This window comes from Phoenix dactylifera, chromosome 11 (genome assembly GCF_051530095.1).
Source record: "Phoenix dactylifera cultivar Ajwa chromosome 11, Ajwa_hap1_PhDact_Kaust_v1.1, whole genome shotgun sequence".
Taxonomy (NCBI): Eukaryota; Viridiplantae; Streptophyta; class Magnoliopsida; order Arecales; family Arecaceae; genus Phoenix; species Phoenix dactylifera.
Genome location: NC_143200.1, coordinates 24,904,023 through 24,918,566, shown reverse-complemented (window position 1 = coordinate 24,918,566; position 14,544 = coordinate 24,904,023). Strand labels below are relative to the sequence as shown.

At 41.1% G+C, this 14,544-nt stretch overlaps 2 protein-coding genes across 4 annotated transcripts; one reads left to right on the top strand and one right to left on the bottom strand.

Moving 5' to 3' along the window:
• Positions 1-252: 252 nt before the first annotated feature.
• Positions 253-4,768, bottom strand: LOC103707069 (uncharacterized). 3 transcript variants are annotated; one of them, XM_089926183.1, is made up of 5 exons: positions 4,487-4,756; positions 3,086-3,342; positions 2,938-2,988; positions 1,644-2,095; positions 253-759 (listed from the first exon to the last, which is right to left on the bottom strand). In XM_089926183.1, exons 1-5 carry the CDS (start codon positions 4,600-4,602, stop codon positions 493-495), a joined length of 1,143 nt encoding a protein of 380 aa, XP_089782309.1. In that variant the 5' UTR covers positions 4,603-4,756; the 3' UTR covers positions 253-492. The 3 variants fall into 3 exon arrangements, with proteins under 3 accessions (XP_089782309.1, XP_089782310.1, XP_008789646.3); XM_089926184.1 differs by having other exon boundaries at positions 2,938-2,985; XM_008791424.6 differs by lacking the exon at positions 2,938-2,988 and having other exon boundaries at positions 4,487-4,768.
• Positions 4,769-9,321: 4,553 nt separating this feature from the next.
• On the top strand, positions 9,322-11,245 carry LOC103707126 (uncharacterized). Its single transcript, XM_088707393.2, has one exon. The coding sequence runs from the start codon at positions 9,520-9,522 to the stop codon at positions 10,936-10,938; it is 1,419 nt and encodes a 472-aa protein (XP_088563519.2). The 5' UTR covers positions 9,322-9,519; the 3' UTR covers positions 10,939-11,245.
• The last annotated feature ends 3,299 nt before the right edge of the window (positions 11,246-14,544 follow it).

The window sequence follows — 14,544 nt, the reverse complement described above, 5'->3', positions numbered from 1 at the left end:
GTTTGCCTCTGTTTTTCCCACTTGCATCATATTAGCATATCAAGTGTAGGTAAAGTAAATTTTTGACCATTTCGCCAGGTCCGCTTTTTCTTGGAAGCTACGGCCTGTCTGATGTTTGCGAATACTTGATATTTATTCTCTTTCGAGCAATTAGCAATGCCATCTTTCCACGGAGATATTGTTTGGACATCATAATTCCATAAATTCCAACTCCAAGTAAGACTTCTGATGAGAAGGCTAGGCTCGCAAATGTAAATTATCAACATGCAGGTTTGGACCCCTTTTACTCATACAGTTATGGTCATCCAATATCATAAACTTAATTAGTATACATCACTATTGTAGTATTGTCCAGGGCCAGGAAAGAAGAAGAGCAAAATGAGGATCATTCACACAAACATTACAGGAAATCAATACACAATCACAACCATGACAGTATTACAGCAGACATGCACACTGCAAGATCTCTCGATTCCACAAGCAGAATTATTTTTAGACCACACGAGGGCCTACTCCCATCATCTTCCTGGTCCTTCCGACGAACAAGTCCTTGGATTTGAACATGCCAGGTAGCCTCCCGCTGATCGCCGTAAATGGAAGCTGAGCCACTCCCCGCTTCCTTCCCAGGGAAACTACCGCCATGGCTGGAGCAGGCTTGTAGGTGGCCAGTTTGCTTTCCCTACCTCCCTTCAATAACAGCTTCAGGTTCTTGGCCACCACTGCTGCCTGGTCCTGTGCTAGGTAACCTAGTTTGATTTCCTGCCCGCATGATAAAATTTGCCTCGTAAGGATGAATATCTGATTAGCACAAGTACTTGCTCAAATATCGAGTTGGAAGCATGCTCAAAGTAAGGGACACAGATGCATGACAATCTCCATCTATAATCCATGACATGTCTAAGATTAATAGTTTGCTATAAAGAAATATATCTGCCGAACTACAGAATAACTTGAAAAGTATTGAGATGTGGTTTCAGTGAACAAAAGCTAATGGATGTGCTATTTTCCTCCCGTAGAAAAAAGCAATAAAAAAATAAACTTTAAGCAGGACTCGACCAACAAAATTCCAAGGAAAAAAATCAAGGTGAGATTTCAGGGATGGCATCACCTGAAGACTCTGGATCCTTGTTTATAAATATAAGGATGACCACTGAGATTGGACTATCTACCATTGACCATACCTAGCATTTGGCAACGCTGCCTTTTAACTCAAACAGCATTTTCTAATGAAATCACCTCTTCCATTCAATTGTTGCTCTCTTGGAATAAAATAGAGTAAGGGGCCCCAACCAAAAGTGGTTTTTCATTTATCAACCACCCATGACTTCTCATGTGCATGTAGCCATCATTTCAAACCAAGGCTTTAGATCCCGCAAGATGAAGCCATCCCGATTTTTCTGTGGAATGGGATGAATGGTCATTCTATCCTATCGCAATACTTGGGATGGAGAATGTCTCAAGACATGCCAATCGGGATGCTAGAATGATGGCAGGATAGTTCGAGCCTAATGCTTAGAATGATGCCCATCCTGTCCGAGAGACATTCTTCTGGGATTTGAAACCTTATCTCAAACAGCACTTATTCGGATGAAAGCTGCCCAACCATAAGAGATGGTCAAGACCAATAACGATTTACTACTTACATGGATATCGGTGATGTCTCCAATGGCAAAGATATTCCTTCGTCCTTTGACTCTCAAGTTCTTATCCACCATCAATCTTTTAGACTTGTCCAAGCTTTCTTTCAGGAAAGTCTCCTGGAGCCATGTCGAACCCAATGGTCTACCCACACAAACAAAGTGGCAATCAGCGGAGACAGATTTTCCTGCAGATGTTGTAAACACTCTTTCTCCTTCTGTTATGGAGTCTAGATCGACTGACTGCTCCAAAAGCACATCGACTCCCTTCAGTTTCAACCATTTTAGTGCCTTGTTTGAAGCTTTTGCTCCTATAAATTCCAGCAACCTTGGCCCTTTGTGGATCAGAGTCACCTTCTTCTCAGGGTAATCAACTGAAATCTCTCCAGCAAGTTCAACGCCCATTCGTCCACCTCCAATGATTAGGACAGAGCTGGATGATTTTATCGTAGCGTTATCTGCGATTGGAAATGATAAGAGTTACCAATAAGAGAAGAAATAGCTTTCAAGAGGTGACTTTTCTTTTATACACATATTGTGAGCATAAAAATGAGCGATCAGAATGTTGCTCGTGGTTGAGGAACTCGAAAGGCTTTCTATTTTCTAAAGCCATCTTACAGAGATTCATCATCTTTTGTGAACTTTAGAAATACGTTCATCATGAGATAAAAATGAAATAAAAATAAATAAAATTTTGATGACTAAGTGCTACATGGAAAATATCAAAAAAGAAGTTTCTGTGCACAAGTCTTAAATTTCTTTAAGCAAAATATATTAGATTTAACTATAAACAACCACTGGTCCTCTTAAACATGGAAGACAGTAGTCATCTATAGCTGTTGATGGGGAAATCATCTTATATAAAAGTGCTATCTAATCTTTTAAGCGACCAAGACCAGCAGTTTTAATGATAAGAACTGTAATAGCAATAATCAATGAAGCTGCACAAGGGAATTTCACTTGATATAATTATGCTGCTATGAAGCTATATGTGGACTAACACTGGTCACAAGCAATTCTCTAATTGTGTGAACCAAAGACAAATTATAGCAAACAACATCAGAAAAAGGATATGAAGATAATAAACCATGAAACATGACAGAAATTTGAACAATTCAGTGAGAAGCAAGTAAAAAAATCAGCAGTAATGTATGGCTAAATGCGAAAAGAACCGAAGATTTAAAAAAAGAAAAAGAAAAAGAAAAGAAATAGAGAACATGCATTATGTGAGATGAAATTTTTAGTAGAGGATGACATATGTATATAGCATCTTAAAGAAGATAATGGTCATTTAACATGCCTTGCTGAAATTGCTCTAGCCTGTCCTTCCTGCTTCTTGGTGTGGGATCTGCTGAAATAGAGAACATGCATTATGTGAGATGAAATTTTTAGTAGAGGATGACATATGTATATAGCATCTTAAAGAAGATAATGGTCATTTAACATGCCTTGCTGAAATTGCTCTAGCCTGTCCTTCCTGCTTCTTGGTGTGGGATCTGCGTGGCCAGTAGCTAAGACAAGATAGTCATATAAGATTGTCTGGCCATCTTCAGTAAACACCTCTGATTCAGTGATACCGGTAGCACGGGATGTAATAATTCTACCATTAGACAGGTAGTCAGTGTGGTTGATCAGTATCCTTTCAGCAAACGACGGTTCCACCATTGATCTTAGGCATGCCCAAGGGATCTCAAAATATTCCTTCCTAATATCAGAGAAAAAAGAATAACATTGGACAAATGGATATGACCCCTCAAAACATGGCATACTAGTTGTCAAAATCTTTGGGAACTCAAACACAAAACATGGCATAATTTGCATATATCGAGGAGAAGCTGCCATCAATAAGGACTGGCACAGAGCCACTCCTAACTATAAGGATTGCTCAACTTTTATGAGTCTCTGGTAATTTAAATCTATGCTTTAAAATACAAAAAACAAAGATCTGTTTTCTGAAAAAGATCAAAATGAAGGTAGTGGATAAATGCTTGACCATAGCATTTCCAAATGGAAGTGTCATAAACTTTCTTTAGCATTGCCAACAGAATTATAACGAGAACATACAGAAGTATAGGAGAATTTCTGTATAAAGTATATGGAAATACTTCAGCGAATATAAAAAAGAAGAGAATAAATATGACAAGTAATTTCTGACGAGAACTTACCACATAAGATGATTATATAGAAGAAAGATGAGGTTCTGCTATAAGCTAGGCATGCACTATTCAAGCCCCACAAAGATGAGGTTCTGCCCAAAGGGTATTGTCATTTAACAAACTTAGGCATGGAAAAATACTAAAGAAACCATAAAGTGCAATCCCAACTGAGTCTGAACAAAGTTTCTCCCATAATAAGGTATTTTATTAGAGTACGAGTTTTATAAAAATTCTCCAGTGCCTCATATACTTTAATGAAAAAAAGTTCTGTAACAGAGAGGTTTTCGGTTACATCCCTCCATCCATTTTTCCGAATAATATAGTTGTCAAACCAAGCCACCAAAAAAGTTTACAAATAAATATCGCATGCATTTCCATTTATTTTTTTTCATACAATGATCTCTCTCAATAGAAAAAAAAAAAGAGGACAATTTTCATGTAAAATCAAAGTTGATATATTTATAACCAAACTCCCGGCTAAACCAACATTATAAGATCCTAAATCCACGTAGCACTGCTCCAAATTTAGATATATCTCAAAGAAAATTAAAGTAATACAGAGGAAATGGCGATCCTATAACTAAATCATAAAACTGCGGTATACATTACTCAAGGAGAAAGAAACATCCCAATTCATGGCAAACTAGTCCAAGCCAATACGATGAGGACAAGAAAAGAGGAGGAGGCTCTTACGGATCGATAAGGACTACATCGGCGTCGAACTGCATGTTCTTAGCGAGAAGGGCGCCAGCCACCCCTCCTCCCACCACCACCACCACCTTCCTCTTCTCGCTCTCCCCACCTACCATGGCGCAGAGCACTCGGTCACAGGGAGAACCAAGCGGGCGAGACCCAAAAGGCCACGAGCTCTTCGGTCGCCGAAGGGTGAGTAGATCTCAGTTCCCACGCCCAATGCCTCTTCCTTCCTTCCGAGTTCTTTCATACAGAGGGAAGCTGCCGACAGGTGGATCTGGCGTCTTAGCGTGGAGCTTCGAGTATTCCCTACAAATTTGGACCGTTCGATCGATGCCAACTCAGATTGTCGAGTTGGCAGCGGGCCCGCACTGAACTGGCGCAGAATAAAAGGCTTTGCCTTCTACAAGTTTGAATTATCTTTATGTTTTTTTAAAAAAATAATCTTGTTTGGGTCCTCTTCATTGGGTGGTTCTATATACACCCCTCCTATTGCTCAGGACACCCCCCAAAAATTAAAAAAAATTAAATACTCTCTACACCCCCCCATTTGCTAAGGACACCCCTAAAAAATTAAAAATTCCTAAATTACCCCCCACCCTCCCTACCCCCTCACCTAAATTGCTCTCTACACCCCCCAAACCCCCCCACCCCGCTCTTCCCCTCCAAAACACCCGCCGGCTTCTCCCTTCCGCCCAAAAAACCTCGCCTCAAGCACCTCCCCGGCCATCTCCCGAGCAACGAGCACCTCGCCGGCGGAGGAGGAGGGGGGAGGCGGAGGAGGAGGACGGGGAGGCGGGGGGAGGCGGAGGGGGAGGTGGGGGATGGGGAGGAGGAGGAAGGAGGACGGGGAGGTGGGGGAAGAGGAGTGAGAGGAGGTGGCGGAGGAGGAGGACGGGGAGGTGGAGGGGAGGTGGAGGGGGAGGTGGAGGGGGAGGACGGGGAGGTGGAGGGGAGGAGGGGGGGGAGGTGGGGGATGGGGAGGAGGAGGAAGGAGGACGGGGAGGTGGGGGATGGGGAGGAGGAGGAAGCGGGCGCAGGGGGGAGGGGGGGAGGAAGACGAGGCGGAGGGGTGATGGAGGAGGCGGAGGAGGAGGAGGAGGAGGCGGAGGAGGAGGACGGGGAGGTGGGGGATGGGGAGGAGGAGGAGGAGGGGGAGGGGTGATGGGGGAGGCGGGGAATCAGGAGGGGTAGGAGGGGGGAGGCGGAGGAGGAGGACGGGGAGGTGGGGGATGGGGAGGAGGAGGAAGTGGGCGCAGGGGGGAGGGGGGAGGAAGAGGAGGAGGAGGGGTGATGGGGGAGGCGGAGGGGGAGGAGGAGGAGGCGGCAGTGAGGAGGAGGGGGAGGGGAGGAGGCGGCAGTGAGGAGGAAGGGGGGTGTACTGAGAAAATTTCAAGGGCAATATGGTAATTACACTAAAGGTTAGTTTGGGTATTTTTTTTTTGGTTTTTGGGGGGTGTCCTTAGCAATAGGGGGGGTGTATATAGAACCACCCCTCTTCATTGCTTAGCCATAAGGCTATGCAATTCCAGGTCTACCCTCCTGCTATCTTCCAGGGAGTTCGTCCACGTTATTAACTTATTATCTATCCTGAAGTCCACCATGTCATCCACTTTGATGCATATATGGTTTTAAAATTATGTTTTGGATATAATATAGAGGAGAAGTGAAAAGAAAATAGGTTTTTTTCTCTTACAGAAAAGGGAAAAAATGATTTTTGAATTATCTCATTTTGAGACAAAAAAAAATTATTGTAAATGTCTAGTTTCTTTTTTGCTCAAATCCCTTATATTTGAAAAAAAAAAAACCTATGAATTTGGAGAGAAGTTATTTCTCTCAATTTCTTTCCTTTTGTTTTCACTTTTTTTTCATTATTTTTCTAATCAAAGAAGAGAAACTCTTATTTTTTTCTCTCTCATCTCCTTACTTCTTCTGTCGATCCAAACAGGATGTAAATTATAGCTACATTTTTTTTCCAGCACTATAGCTATATTTGTTGTAATAAATGAATATTATTTATTCTGTCTATGTGATTCATTTCAGAGCTTTTATCTGCAAAAATAATTGATGTTATTTAATTTAATAAAACTAAGGATACACGTTTAAAATAGTTTGTAGACATTTCTTGGTCACCTTTTTTATATAGCCATTATGTTGTACGACTGGTTGGGTGTGAATATTATGTTGATTATTGGCTCAGCCAAAAAAAAGTACAACCCTTACCGGGAAACATGGATGTGAATGTTAGGTCAAGTGGGGGAGACGAGCATCTTCTAGGTAAGGGGTTGGTATCAAATGGACGTGAAAATAAGAATTTTTTTTATTAAAGGAACAGTAATCTTGGGCCGTCTCCTTGGGACCCTACACCGGAAAGTCTGATAGCTAACCTAAAGAAGTTAAAATGGAAAGTCTAAATGAGCCAAATGCACCGCCACCAATTTTGCTACTTGAGTTTCTTTTTTTTCTCTCAGGATAAAATTTTACTAATCTACTTTGATAATTGTAATTAATCACTTGAATATCCTCTTATCTTATTTTCTTATGTATCTGGCTATCTATTTATCTATTTTCTTTAACATTAATGATGGAACGGTCATCAAATAAAATATTTGTGTTAAATGCAAAAAAAAAAAAAAACACATTCCAAGCACTGAAAATAACATCAAGATATTTAGAGAAGAGTACAATCATAGGGTTATAGCCCCAGTGGCAACTTATATATATCGTAACAAATTTATAGGGCAACTCAATCAATAAAATAAGTCAAGTTGGATCCTAAGTTACGGTTATGCAACATCCTCAATTTTGCCTATCGAGTCAATTAGCCGCCTAAATTACTATGAGTTAATCGATCAACCACTTATAATAGATAATAGCATGGTAGTAAGTTTTAAGAAGCATTGCAAGCAAATCAGGGTAGTTCGAGCCAATGTTGACTAATGTGCACGAACCAATCCGTTTCAACCATGATTTAATGAAATGGCAGATATAATTAAAAAACGACCATCTTAATGGTCCAAATTTCGTTACCACCTAAAATAACAATATCTTCCAATAGTGCTGGCATTTACTGTTATCCGTTACCTCCTGCGATAATTACTGACAATGGCCGTTATTTACCCGAACCCCTGTTTTTAACCCAAAAAAAACGGAATCCAGGTTTGGGTCGGCAAATAACGGCCACTATTTGCTTCTGTATGGTGGTAAGTAACGGTTTGGATAGGACCACCCCGATGGAATCTCCCCATCTCTCTCTCTCTCGCCTTCGCTCCAATGGATACAGATAGAACCAGAGGGTGCATTCATCAGAAACCTTAGGTATCCTTAACAATTTCTTCACAGAATTGGCCATGCAACGGCCATGCCCGGCTGTACATTGACCCGGTCCACCCACCTATTATTACCGACCAACCAACTCCTCCCATTTCAAATAAACGACCCCCTCCCCTATGCTTCCTTCCTTCATTCAAACCGATCTCCGAGCAAGGAAGGAAAGCCTCGACGTTCAAATCAAGTTCCATCTCAAAGAGAAGTTCATAACGGCAGAATTTTGACCATTCCAAGGACAAGGTAACTTTTACTTTTATTTGCAGCAATTTCTCAGGAACTTTGGACTTTCTTGTTCACCCACATAAAGAAAATTATACAAAATGTCGATTGAGAGGCGTCATGTTGAATTCGTCTTTAGTACATGTATATAAAAAAAATAATCTTCTTAAAAAAAATAATCTTCTTAAAAAAAATAATCGTCTTTAGTACATGTTGATGGCAAATTTGGTTCAACCATAAGATTCTTTTGTTATTTGGTTTGAAGCCACCCTTCTCTGCAATGTATACGCCATGAGTGACGCATACCATGCGGAAAGGATGGCATCAGGATGACAGCTGATCATACAAAATTTTGAGTTACTCTTCCGTAGAGCTTTCTGGCATGGGCTTGTGATGTACATCTCATCCTATTTTTTAGGGGAAAGGACATGTTTTGGTGGTTGTTTCAGTTCATGTGATTTTGATCTGTATCTGTTCAGCAAGAAAGAGAGAGAGATTTTGATCTACATCTGAGTCAGACTCAATTATTTAAACTTTTTGGATTGATAAATTTTGCTTCTAAAATGATCATTCTTCAAGATCTTAACGCAACTTGACATCAAGAGTAGACTGAGCCACAACTGAACTTTGGCTCGAGATGAAATCCAACTTTGATCTGCTGCCCACCTTAAAATATAGCTGCTGCCGTTCATGGATGCAGGCCCATCCTCTTGGATTTATGACTTATGACCTAACGCCCTTGTTTGTATGGTTAAAATATCGTTTCAAAAACACTTTTAGCAATGAAACAAATTAAGCTAAACTAGAAAACCTTACATTTGCAAGCAAATATGCCCCCTGGGTTGTGTTCAGTATGTGAAGCTTAGATGAATTTTAACATTTTTTCCCCCATTCTTGTCATCAAGCATCTCTGTAAATGTATACAAAGTTCAAAACAATCTATATAGATCCATCAGTTATAAATTTAGTAAAATGGTTCTCACAGACCCATATCGATACACTTACGGCTCAAACTGGTCAGCGTACGCTCAATTATTGTCCAAATTCTAAGACAAACCTATGGATACATCATTAGGTTAAATCGTCCAAATTCCAAGACGGAGCTACGGGTATATCATTACATATAATACCATTGTGATATTATATCAATGGTGATCAGAGGTCGGTTAACTTCTCCTCTGTGCTCTCTTGAGTTTTGTTAAGCTTGGTGTTGGTACGAGCATGTCTAATGGAAATCTGAGGTCTTCTGAGGTAGCTTGGATTTAATATTATGCTGTAAGATAACAAAAGGGAAGTCAATGAATCATGATAGTTATAAAATCCAATATATAGTAATTAACGTGAAAAGATTTACATTAAACATCAAGGAAATGCATCCCAAATACATGTAATAATGAATCTTTGCTGTAGCTGCTTTTTCTTACCAACCTTCCATTTTTTTTGTGCTCTTGGCATACTTGTTTGCATATTTGTACTTTCAGCCCATGGCTACAAGAGTCAAGGAAGGCGTCCACCTGAAGGAGAAGAGCGTCTCAGCTCCTTCAACCCCTGGAAGGACTTTTCTCTCTGATGGGGGACAAACGACTGCAGACTCCCCCAATAGAGACATCCCCGCGGCGCAAGAAAAGCGTGTGCCCAACTATCTCAAGCCAACGGTAAGTTCGTGTCATGACACCTCCCGCCGATACCGCAAGAGTCAGCAACAGCATCCTGAGGATCCCGCGACAGCCGCCAGCTCTAGGAAACGCCTTATCTCTTCAAAGTCCATGGAGAAGCCTGTCTCACCATCATCCCTCCCTCATAAAATCTCCAAAGAGAAGACACCAAGGAGCGGCTTGTCGCTGAAACCTGCCCTTTCTCCGAAGATTGTCCCAGAGAAAGCATCAAAGGTTCCTACAAGTGGGAAGACTCTCAAAAAAGCAAAAAGTTTCCCAAAGAGCATGCTAAGGAGAAGAGAAGTCAATGGCATCACTTCCACCACCACTGCGATCAAACGAGAGCAAGAAGACAAGGTTCTCCCCATGGACAATGGGGTGCAATGGCATGCTGCCCGACATGGATCACGGTCCCCAAAGAGCAACAGTGAAGGCAAGCAATGGACAACTTCAGAGGAGAATGATACTGGGAAGCCAGGAGCTCCTCGAGTGAAGGTGACAAAGAAGGTCAGCGGCAATGGAGTGCCAAGGAAGCTGAAGTTCCAACAAGGGAGGGAACTGGAAGGTGAGGGAAAGGAGGCAGTGGGTGAAAGGTTGAAGTCTAAGCGAAGTGGTGGGGGGGTGGAGGTGAAAGGAGAGGGGAAGACGGAGAAAGCGAACTTGGTGTTGAAGTGGCAGGAGGTTAAAGAGAAGGATGCGCCACCTGCCTCCAATGATGTTATGGAAGAGACAGCGACCAAGCTGGCAACGAGGAGAAGCAATGTCAAAGCGCTTGTGGGGGCATTCGAGTCCGTTATCTCACTTCAAGAGCCGGAAAGTCAACCGAGTCAACAGCAGGAGGAGGTGGTGGCGAAAGTTGGAAGAGACGGTCAACCAAGTCAACCAAAGCCAGAGAAGGCGGCCAAGAGTGGGGAGGAGGGTGCTGCAAGAGGTCAAGCAGGTCGAGTGAAGCCAGAGAAAGAGGTCGAGGGTGGGGAAGAGGGTGCTAAAGAAGGTCAACCAGATAAACAGCAACCAAAGAAGGAGGTGAAGGATGAGGAAGACGGTGGTGAAGAGGAGTCAAAGGGTGGTCATTTGGGTCAAGAGAGTCGACAGAAGGAGACGAAGGGTGAGGAAGAGAATGGTATCGAAGAGGAGTCAAAGGGTGGTCAGTCTGGTCGAGAAAGTCAGCAACCGGGGACCGAGGAAGAGGAAAGCAAGGGAGAGGAGGGTGATAGGGTGGCGGAGGAGGACGTTATAGCAATGTGAGAGAAGAGGGGATGCTGAGAGGATGAAGGAGGGGGTGCCAAGGATTATTATGACAGTATGCCCCACAACTGTGAAAGGGGAAAAAGAAATATCCATGATCCAAGCGAACAAATCAGTCATCAATTGTGCTAAAATACATCCAACATATATACTTCCATATGTGTGTAGCATTGAACGTTATCTAAAATGAGACACCAATGGATGCTCAGAGTTGATGCCAAATTATGTAAGATCATTCTCATACCATTCCATTTACTAATGGGTCATAAGATGTATGAATTGAATTGAAGTTTTCTTAGAACAAGAATTGGGTTGAAGGTACTACGGCATAATTACACAATCAATATATTGCTGAAACATGGAAAATTTCACAAAGTAGCAAGAAGAAGGTCTTGTGTACTTGATGATGTTGGCAATAAAGTGTCCAAGCATCGCATTTGAAAAACAATGAGATCTAAATTGGAAAAGGTCAGGCTTGGCTATAGGGGGAGTCAATTAGCAATGGAATTAATTGCATGTAAACTAATTAATCTAAGAACATGACTAATTTTAATTCCAGTCAAAAACAGAGGATAGAGAGCGCATGAGCTTTCATTCTGCTTCTGAAGCTTCAACTAAGAAGAAGTCAGCACACCCTACAATTTTGTAGCAGCATCTCACCCTGTTGGATCTCCCTGCAGGCGCTATGCAAAAGCTAGCCCGTCGGGTAGCTCCGTGGTAGAGCAGTTGGCTATTAACTAATTGATTGTAAGTTCGAATTCTACTTGAAGAAATTTAATTAATTCTTAATTAAAGAATACAAAATTGAATTAAAAGACTCGTTTTGACCGTTAGGAGTAGGTAACCTTTCTATCGTTGTTTCTATTACATTCTATCTCACCATAGAACAGAAGACATTCTGTTCTATAATTCTTGAAAATCGCCGGCATAGATCCGGGATATAGAGCCGCCCGCCGTCATCATCCTTTCCTTCCATAAAATCTCATTTTTGAAAAAAAATCTATCACGGATGTAATCTTAGTCAAATAAAATATAAACATGGTAATATGAATAAAATTGTAGAAGAAAAAAAAACAAATAAAAGAGGAAGAATTCAAATTATAAGAAGGCAATTAGTGTAGCCAGATATTGTAGCCAGATATTGTGGCATTGGAATAACGAGAGGATAGGATATCCAAGCAATCTTCGTCTGGCAGGTGGTGTTTGGTATGGGCTCCATGCGGCAGACAGGATATCGCCATTGAATAGGCGCCTGCTGTTTGACTCATTGTTTAGAGCCCTCTCTCTTATCACTCTTAACCTTTCCCCATCTTTTCCCTTCAAAAACCTAATAATCCAAGCATTCGAAAAATTAAGGGAAAAAAAGAAGCGAAGAAAGAAGAGGCTGACATCTGAAAGCCCTCTTCAGAGATTTGCAAAACCAAAAAAGAGGAAAAGAATTAAGAAAACAGAGAAGAAAGAAGAGTATAACATCCGAATATCATCTTCATAGATTACAGCCAAAAAGGAAAACAAAAGAATAAAAAAGGAAGGAGAAATTCGCGTCCGGAATACCAAACCCTAAACTTGAATGCAGAGGCGGCTCCAAATCCTTGAAACCTTGCCCGACGACGAGATCTTAGGGTTCTGGGCAGGGTTTTATAGATTCGTTGTGCAGCCCGTGAGACCAACAGGAAACGGACACGCGTCTGAGGCCCAGTGAGCGGGCCTGATGCGGTGGATTTCGTATGTGCCAGCTTTGTCGGTCGGTTTGGATTGGGCCGGATCAATCCAGCCCATAAAGAAGATTTCAGAAGTTTCTTTACAATAAGATGGGCCAAGGAACGATAATGACAACATTCGTTCATCCAAATATCATCAAGTCCACATCAGCCGGTTAGTCCAGATCAGCAATTTTTAGATGGCATACGATAGCATGTGACCATTTCCATCAAACAGAAGTCATGGCTTTAAAATTTTGATGATCTAATTGTACTAAATTGAAGTTCAACATAAAATTGAAAATCTCCAAAAAAAAATCGAAATTTTTGGTATGATTAAGCTTTTTTCTTTATTTAATGAGATTTTTGAGTTATCCACAAAAAAAAGCCTGTAAGCAATATGCTACGCAGGGAGGATTGCACATAAAATTTTCTACAAACTCATCAATGTTCTTATGATTTTATATATTCCGGTTACACAAGTTTCAGTTATTTTAAATTATTTTTTTTATCTTTGTCATCTAGATTTTTTTTATTTGATTTTTAATCCCATTGAGATTTTTACTGTTAGTCTAATTTGTCCGTACATACCTCCTAATCTTTGAAGTGGATATATATATTTAAAATTTTCCTTTTGCAGAGGTTATCGGATAAAAAGCTTTCCAACTAGAAAAAGCTTTCTAGATTATACACTATCAACTTTCTTAGGACAATTGCTATGCGCGCCAAGACCAATATTCTTGTCAGAATTAGAGCTGATCATTGCTGGGCGCAGGGGCAGCCCAATACATTTGGAGATCTAAGACAGATTCAGTGAATGAGGCTTTTTTTTATAATAAATTTTTTTAATAAATATAAAATATTTAGAAAAAAGATATGAAATTAGATAACTATCAAGTATATTATTTCAACAAAAATGCATGCATGCAACATATAAATTTTTTTTTAATTTAATATAATTTTTGAATGAAAGTATGGAAAAGTAATTATGTTTAAGAAAGGGTCATAAAACTAATTAAATAACCGAGATAATGCTTTGCGGTACTATTTACCATTCAAGCAAGAGCAGAGTAGGAAAAGGTTATCCCATGGCACTTCAGGTCAAGGTAAGAAAAAAATTTTCCCAGAACCTCTCTATGAGAAAGTAGGGGTATTATGGAAAATTCACTCTATCTAATTAATAAAAGTCCCATCCCACCGTCTCTCCTTCAGGCGAGTACCCAAGCAGCCACTGCAACATCACAGCACAGCAGCCATTCAACTCCCCCTCCCTCCTTTTCTTTCTCTACCTCCAAGAAGTCCATCTCCAATCCCCCTATCTTTCTTCCTTATGGCCCAGCTGGATCAGGAGTAATGTGAGAGAAGGAAAACCAAGACCAAAACCAAAAAAGAGAAGGGATGAAAGATAAGAGTGGCTTCAGACGTGCATCAAGCTAACCAAATCCCTCCCCTCTCTCTCTCTCTCTCTCTCCACCCAAAACAAAACTATTGTCCCCAACTTCCCAAATTGCCCTTTTGCAGGCCAGAAAACTCTCCACCCCCCTTCCATCAAGGGAGAAGACTCGTAGCCAGCTCCTATTCCCGTTTTATATGGGCCTTTGCTTCCTTTTGGTCAGCCTCCTGGAGGCCTTCTATTTGCTCGGGCCGGTTCTAGCCGGATGTCGGGCCTAAACTTTATTCATTTCTAATCGGTCTTCAAGCAAGGCCTACGTAAAATTTGATATTATTTATGCCCAAACCGGGCCCATGATCAGCTACAACCAGAATGTATCATTTGAATGCAGGTTCATTGTATCTTGAGAGATGACCACCACCAGCCCATGCATGTCATGGGGATGTGATCTTCTCTAAGAAAAGCATATACGGGCATCCCTCAGTGCGTAAAATCTTCCTAAATCCTTTTCAT